Source organism: Aristolochia californica, unplaced genomic scaffold, assembly GCF_029961685.1.
Source record: "Aristolochia californica isolate CCGP_79_NKW_82.1479 unplaced genomic scaffold, dmAriCali1.0.hap1 SCAF_5, whole genome shotgun sequence".
NCBI classification, from domain to species: domain Eukaryota; kingdom Viridiplantae; phylum Streptophyta; class Magnoliopsida; order Piperales; family Aristolochiaceae; genus Aristolochia; species Aristolochia californica.
The window spans coordinates 5097641-5105969 of NW_027182214.1; the positions used below are offsets into that span (position 1 = coordinate 5097641).

Below are 8329 nucleotides of genomic sequence, written 5' to 3' on the forward strand. Positions count from 1 at the left end.
GTTTAGTCAAGTAATACTTCAATTCGGGTTCACAAGTGCTCTGTGGACCATTCCATATTTGTCAAGCATACTGAGAAAGGTGTATTGATGATATTATCTTGACATATAGTGATAACGATAGTATCCGACAAGTCAAACACAAGATATGTAGTAAATTTAACACAAAGGATTTGGGATTCCTTCAGTACTTCCTTGGTATGGAGGTTCTTCAGTCCAAGCATGAAATCATTTTATCACAGAGGGAATATGTGTTTCACTTGCTTAAAAAAACATGAACGATGGGATGTCATCCTGTTAACACCCCTATGGAGATAAATACACAATTATGTTATGGTTCTTCAAAGGAAATAGATGTGGGCCAGTACCAGAGGCTATTTGGGAAACTGATTTATCTCACTGTGACCAGACCGTATATCTCTTTTGCGGTTAGTGTGGTCAGTCATTATATGCATAAACCTCAAATCTCTCATTAGCGGGTATTGGAGTGGATTTTGAGGTACTCGAAAAGGACACTAGTACTTGTCATGGTCATTTCAATATTGAAAGCTTTGCTGATACAGATTGGGTTGGATCCCTAGATGATAGAAAATCTACTTCAGGATATTATACTCTAATTGGAGGCAATCTTGTTACATGGAGAAGTAAAAAACATAGAAAAGTTGCAAAATCCTCTGCAAAAGTAGAATACAGAGCCGTGACACATGTGGTAAGCGAGCTCCTAAGGATTAAATCCATTTTAGCATAGTTGAAATTCAACAAAAAAGGTCCAATGGACCTCAACCATGATAATCAAGTTGTAATCCACATTACCTCAAATCCATTTTTTCATGAGAAAACAAAGTATAGTGAGATAGAGTTTCAATTTGTTAGAGAAAAGCTACAAACATGTATTATAGGTCTTATACATATCTCAACTCACAGACAACTCACTGATATATTCACAAACTCTCCACTGCATACACCAAGTTAGAGATATAGACAAACTAGGGTATCATTGATGTAATTATCATATGATCTTTGTCCCTTATTCACCCTTTCTATGGTGAAGGGTATATTTGTAATATTTATTTTTTGACATCTATAAATAGAGTTTTAAAGGGAAGGGTTGGACTTAAAGTTCTACAACCCAAATTCCACCCTCACCGTAAATTCTCTTAGTCGTCCTTAACTTTTTTTTCTCCTTTTATTTTCACTTATTTTCTTCTCTTTCCTCCTCCTCCTCTCCGTTACCTTAAGTTGAAGATCTTAATATCATACAATCCTGAAATTAACACGTAATACTAGGTTTAACACATATTTATTTCTTTTTCTTCCATATTTTGATCAGGCCAAAATAATGAATTTAAAAAAAAAAAAAAAGGCATTGCCAATTTTTATAACTAATTGTAATTAAACCAGAGCACTGAATGTTCGTCTCTATCATTTTAAAATAGACTATTGACAATTTTCTAATCGTTGGTAGCTGTCCACAACCATTGCCAGTCCTCGAAGGAAAACCCTCTTTAAGGAGTACTTAATTAGTTACTTATTTAATTATTAGTTACCTAATTAATTACTTCATTAAAAGTTTAATTAGTAACTTAGATACTAATGTTTATGCCGACTATGATAGGTGGATTTGGTAATTGATCTATTTCGAACCACAATCAAATAATATTTCATTGTGGTTGTTCCCACTTACTCTATTACTCTTATTAAGTTAATTAATAGAATAAAGTAACTATTTAATTATATAATTAGAAATTATTCAATAAGTTCATTACAAAATTTTAATTAAATAATTAGTTATTATATTAAATAGATTAATTAGCACCGATTATTGGTTAATTATTTCTTTAATTATACAATAAGTCAAATGCTAAAAGATAAGTCCTATAAAACTATAACGACTAAATATAAATGAAAGACTAACATAACTAAAACACATTTAACTAAGGCTCTTCAATGAGACCTCCTTCCACGAGACACCTCTTAGAATCCACCTTATTAATTTTAACTCTGTGAGACTTGAGAGTCATATACGACTCTTCCATACCTATTCTTCAACAAATCAATTTGTTAATTGATTAGTTATTTATTAATTTAGTAATTATTTACTACATTAAATGGGTTATTTGATTGATTAATCTAAGAAATATTTAATTAATTAATTAATTAATAATTAGTATGTAATTATTCAATTAAAAAATTAGTAATTGCTTTAAATTGAAAAGTTAGTTAATTAATCCAAGAATTAATTAACCAATTACTTAATTATATTAGGGTTTATGCACATGAGATGTGAATAAATACGTAAATATCTATTTAATTTAACATGTAAATTTTTACAAAACTAATTTTTATTTAAATACATTAAAAATAAATGAAGTTCAAATTTTAACTAAATTTTGGAAAATGCATGGTATGAATTAATTTTTAATGTATACATTTTGTTCTTTTTTAAAAATTGTTATATGTAATATTATCTTTTTTGCACAAAGCAAAAAACATCAATATCTATGAGAAAATAACTCAAAAACCTTATAAAATACATTAAAGTTAAAGTTAAAAATATTATTTTTATTTGTGTATATTTATTTATAATATTTAACTTATAAAATGTTTATGACTTGTGAGATGTTTAATCATACTTTAATTTTAGTTCATATTTGTTTAGATTTAATATTATTAGATATTTCTATTTTCTATTTAACCAAATTCTTATTAACCTATTTTATCATATCTAATGGAAAAATCCTTAATCTTCTGCCTTCTAATTTGTCATTTATAACTTTTTGTTATTTTGCTAGTACTTTATATTATCATGTAATTTATGTGTAAATTAAATAAAACCTTTCATTGAAAATAGGTAAATTCAATCTTATATGTGAAAGCCACACATGCGAGATCATAAACAAGTAAAAAAAAACTTTTTGTCCTTTCCTCATGGCTCTTGAAAAGATAATTTTAGTAGAAATATAAGGACTATTAATACCTCATTTTTTTTGGAAATATTTTTTTAATTTGAATTTTTTATTAAAATATCATATAAATTTTTTAAGTAAGATTTTCCTGCCCAGATGGGCTAGAAAACCGTATATAAATTTTTGAATAAGTATTTGATAGTTGTTGCTATAATACTGTTAGTATGAGGCAATTTTCATAATAATTTTGTGTTTGACATTTTATTTTATTAAAAATTTATCGATAAGTATAGTAATATATTAGATTTATTATTAATTTTTATTTATTTCCCTAAAAGAGGCAATAAGAGGTCCATTTAAGTTTCCTAAGAAAATTTTAAAATATTTCTTGTAATTTTCTAGTAAGTCTCTAATAGTAATATGATTTTATTTAAAGGTTTTTTTGAAAATATGTATCCTAGGAAAAATATTTCTAGTTTTTCCTAGAAAATAAATTTTCAATCAGGGGCACTTAGGAGGCCATAGTAAATTTATGGCCAGATTCAAAAATTACAAAATAAGCTAGACAACATTTGGGGTAAAAAATATTAATATTGGTGGGTTCAAATCCATTATCGAGATTCAATCCCGAACCTACCCTATCATTTTTTTTAAAAAATGTAAGCATAATTTTATAGATAATGTATTTGACATATATTTTATGTATAATATTAAATGTAGGTTAACCTCGAACTCGGCTCGAACTTGGTTAAAATTATTAGGCTCAAGTTCGATTACAATCTTAGGCTCTAGGCTAGGTCGGCTAGAGCTCGAGTTCGAAATCTTTAAATCAAACTTAGCTCGAACATAGGAAGGTTCACACTCAGTTGGATTCGATGCCACCCTTATGCCCAAATTTATGTAAAATGTATGTATAATTTTATATATAATTTATTTGACATGTATTTTTTAAAAAGTTTTAATTGTATGTTGGAGCTCGAACTCGAGACATGTAATTTTTTAAAAGTTTTAAATGAATGTTAAAGCTCAAACTCGGCTTGAACTTGATTAAAATTATTGGGCTCGAGCTCAATAACAATTTTAGGCTCGAGGCTAGGCTCAGCTCGAGCTCAAGTTCGAAATATTTAAATTGGGCTTGGCTCGAACATAGACAAGTTTGGGCTCGACTCGACTCGATGCCACCCCTACTCATAGGCAACATGAAAAATTTGCTAACAAATTGTAAATTTGTTGAATTTTTTTTTTCTCCAAACAAATTGTCAAAAGACCTCTTAGGGAATATGTGAAATTCGTTGGGAGCAGCTTTCTCAGGAACACGAAAAATTCCAAAGAAACTCTCTACCGTAGAATTTTTTAGGTTCGATGCGAGAAGTTAGAGATTTTTTGGGAGAAGCTTTTCCTAGGAACATGAAAAATTCTCGAAAAATTCATTCCCAACGAATTTTATAGATTCATCGACAAAAGGTGATCTTTCTTAAATTTATATGGAGAAAGTTAACTTCTCCTAGCAAATTGTAGTGAACATCGACTATACTCTAACAACAGTTCTACAATAGAAAATTTTATTCTAATAAGATTCAAACATAAGTAAGATTTAAAAGAATAGTTTAACAATTTTAATTTACTTTTGTTAAGATCAAGTAAATGTGTTGCCTCAATTGTTTGTTTGTTTTGAATTATGAGACTGCAATTAGAACTATGAAATTTAATTGACTATACTTAGTAAATACAACATCAAATAATAGCATATTTGAAAATACCCCCAATGAAAGAGAGAGAAAATACACTTACATTAAGGGTCAGTTTTGAACGCCTAAAAAACAAAAAGAAAAGAAAATGAGAATTTGACTATTATTATTTCAAAAAATAATTAATAAAAATAAAATAATGATTAAATTCTTTTTTTCACTAACTATTTTTTGGAATAATAATGGTCAAATTCCCATTTTTTTCTTTTCCATTGGTTCCAAACATACCCTTTTAAGTAAATAAAAGCCATTTGGTTTCTTGGGGGCTGCCAAGTAGAAGATGAAGATAGAGCCATGGCGGACATTGCACAATCCAGATGGCCTAAGGTTGATGGAACCTTATTTATATATTCTAGCTTTCAGCAGTTCAAACCAATAACAAAGAAGCCAAAAACAAATATTTCAGAAGATTTGTAGTTGAGACCAGAAGTAGCAAGTTTGGATCATAGAGAGACTTTTTCAACTTCAAAACAAGCAAAGGCTGTTGCCGTTCAGATGCAGAAGCTTAGAGTTATGGCAATTTTTGCTAATTGAAGAAATCAAGATTGCAATCAACTGTATCACCGAAAATGCACGAAAGTTTTCGAATCTACCCAAGAAGTAGATACAGCCAACAACAAGATAGCCACTGTGTTCTAAACTCATTCAGAAGTAGCAAGTTTGGATCATAGAGAGACTTTTTCAACTTCAAAACAAGCAAAGGCTGTTGCCGTTCAAATGCAGAAGCTTAAAGTTATGGCAAATTTTGCTAATTGAAGAAATCAAGATTGCAATCAACTGTATCACCGAAAATGCACGAAAGTTTTCGAATCTACCCAAGAAGTAGATACAGCCACTGTGTTCTAAACTCATTCAGACATTTTGACAAACAGCTTTCGTGCTCACTGCTGTTGATACATACCAGTCGTCCAATGGATTCCGCAGTGGCATCCACTGTTTCTGACTGAATCTAACGGAAAAATGTTGATCACAGCTTAACTCTATTAGATCATGATCAACAATGAAAGAGCCAGATGCCAAGCAGAAGAGAGAGCTACAGTCGGCCGACACGGAATAAGGTAAGGTTTGTTTTTACTTACAGTAAATGCCGAGTGATCAAAGTCCATTCCCAAAAGGATTATTCATCCAGCTTGATCGCCGTTCTCCACTCATCAACGTGTAAGAGACGAACGCGACCAATACTCCACCAGCCAGTGTGAATGCGAGACATTAATTTTGAGAAAGGATTTGCCGCCAGTGTCATAAATAGAAGAAAAATTGAATAGAGCATGTTCAAAAGACAAGGTAAAGCGCACCTTTTTTTTATTAAATCTACTAAATTCCTCAAAAAGTATATGAGATATTCAAGAAAAAAAATCGCGCCGACAAGATCTAATCAATAATAACCAGACGTGATTGACACCAGCAAGTCTGGAAGAGTCTGGGAAGGGAGGACGAGATGTGCTTACTGGTACAGTAAAGAAGAGAATGGGATGCATTTAAAAGGGTTAGTTTGGAGCTAACCGTTGCCACAAGAAAATTTCTCTCTATTCAATCAAGTCCTCCCACATGGCCCTGCTTTCAACTACTCGATGACAGCGTTCTCCTCTTCCTCACTGATTGCATTAAAAACTGCAACTTCGGAATGGTCTCGCATTCATTGGCCAACTACTTCCATCCCTACCACGTACGACACCACCGACCTGTGTCTGTGCTTCGTTCTATATAAACCCAGGCATGACTCTACATTAGAAAGCAAGCACTAGAAACCTGCAGAGTGAAGAATACCCAGTGTAACCTAAGCAAGCATTCTTCTTCTTCCTCCTGCCATGGCTTTCCTCTCACTCCGCACTCTCGCCTGCTTCCTCCTCCTCTCCTCCTTGGCCGCTCCCTACACTGAAGCTATCACCTGCGGTCAGGTAGTGTCAAGCCTCAATGCTTGCATTCCCTACCTCCGCAACGCGGGTAAATTGACATCAACTTGCTGCGCCGGTGTGCGGAACCTCAACACCGCTGCCAAGTCCACCGCCGACCGACAAACCGCCTGTGGTTGCCTCAAGTCTGCTGCTGGCAGCATCCCCAGGCTCAACTACGGCCTTGCAGGTTCCCTCCCCGGTAACTGCGGGGTCAACATTCCCTACAAGATCAGCCCTTCCACTGACTGCTCTAAGTAACACTCTCCTTCGCTTTGAGTGTTTTTCCTTGTTCGTCCTCTACTTCTCTCTCATGTTCCAAAACTAACTTTGTTTTACCATTTTTGTTTTTGATTGTACTGTGCAGGGTGAAGTGAATGGATATTGCCCAGAAGATGAGTTTCTTCTAGTAGTCTGTGTGGAGTTTTTGAATAAAGAGAATAAGATGGTGGCACTGTATGAATCTCTAGCTTAGTTCAAGCAGTGTCACTGTGCTGTACTTCTTTGAAATCTCTGTCTGAGCTTTCATGTACTTATGAGCTATATAGCCTATAGAAACTTTTATCTTCTGTTCTCTCTTTAACTCTTTGCATCAGTAATATGGTTAAGGCTTATAAGCGAGGGAAATTTAAGAAAATAACGGGTTAAAAAGTTTTAATTGATGAAATAACTAATTTTCTTCCCTCGGCAGAATCTCTACACATTCCACGATTCTGCCTTCGTTCTTTAACTTCCAGCATTCTGCCATCGTTTTCGTCGGAGAGGAGAAAGAAAGACATGAAATTAATGGATTCGAAAGAAACCCTCATGCCATCAGTGACAAGACAATGCTTTTTTGTTTCCGTAGCCAATGGGGTTTGCGATGACTCCACTATCCACTCGTTTGATGCCTCAAAAGCTTGATTCTGTTTCTAATGATTGTTAAGGATGACAATTCCAACTACTATGTTCAAAGATTACCACAAAGCATCAAGCTTCTCTGCCGACTGATTTATCCTACGTAAATCAGTTTAAGAGACAGAAACTGAGCTTCATCAAAAGCGTCCCTGTCGGATAATGTATCGATACTCAGTTGGAACAGAGATACCTTGGTCGATATTTGATCGTCGACAAGAGTTCCAACTTGCGGTGTCTCGGATTTTTCTTCTGTTACGTAGTTATTCAGATCGAATTCGAAACTGGGAACTGATTCTTCTCAACGAACTTTCTCTACTGATAATTTTCAGCGGAAGATTCTCTTTATTTTCCTATACGAGTATTCCATTATTGGCCCCTTCAAGTGCAAGCAAGTGTTCTGTCTTCTTTGGATCATCTGCAGTTGCTAAGATGAACAGAGTTAAACACTAAACTCACAAAGTAAACAAGGAAAAAATATAAATAAATAATACGTAAATAATTAAACGAATAACCAGATAGTTAAAGAAACCATCAAGCTTGGTCTTGGTAGAAGTTCCACTGAAAGAACCTTTCCAGCAGGAAGTTAATTATTTGAAAGGGCAATATGAATTTTGTTAAAAATATTAACAAATAGAGTCAAGTAGCTCAAATGTGCCTGATAAGGCTTCCCTCATGGAAGGTAAGAAAGACACCTCGGGAAGGTGGCTTTCATTTACCAATACGATGCCACAGGGACCTCACTTCAGTCTTATAGCAAGTCAATATAGACTATCTTAAACAAATATCCTTTTCCTTCATAAGACTTATCAAATTCATTTAGAAAACATGCAAGTTTAAGAACAATATTTGCAACATCTAGAAGTACTAAAACATATCCAAAATTAGAGAT

General features: G+C 33.2%; 1 protein-coding gene across 1 annotated transcript; it reads left to right on the forward strand.

Annotated features, from left to right (window-relative positions):
• Positions 1–6373: 6373 nt before the first annotated feature.
• Positions 6374–7126, forward strand: LOC137966445 (non-specific lipid-transfer protein 1-like). The gene is made up of 2 exons (XM_068813056.1): positions 6374–6800; positions 6911–7126. The coding sequence occupies exons 1-2, from the start codon at positions 6460–6462 to the stop codon at positions 6918–6920; spliced, it is 351 nt and encodes a 116-aa protein (XP_068669157.1). The 5' UTR covers positions 6374–6459; the 3' UTR covers positions 6921–7126.
• Positions 7127–8329: the final 1203 nt, after the last annotated feature.

Coding starts and splice junctions, on each gene's coding strand:
- LOC137966445 (XM_068813056.1), top strand. CDS start 6,460: ATGGCTTTCCTCTCACTCCGCACTCTCGCCTGCTTCCTCCTCCTCTCC.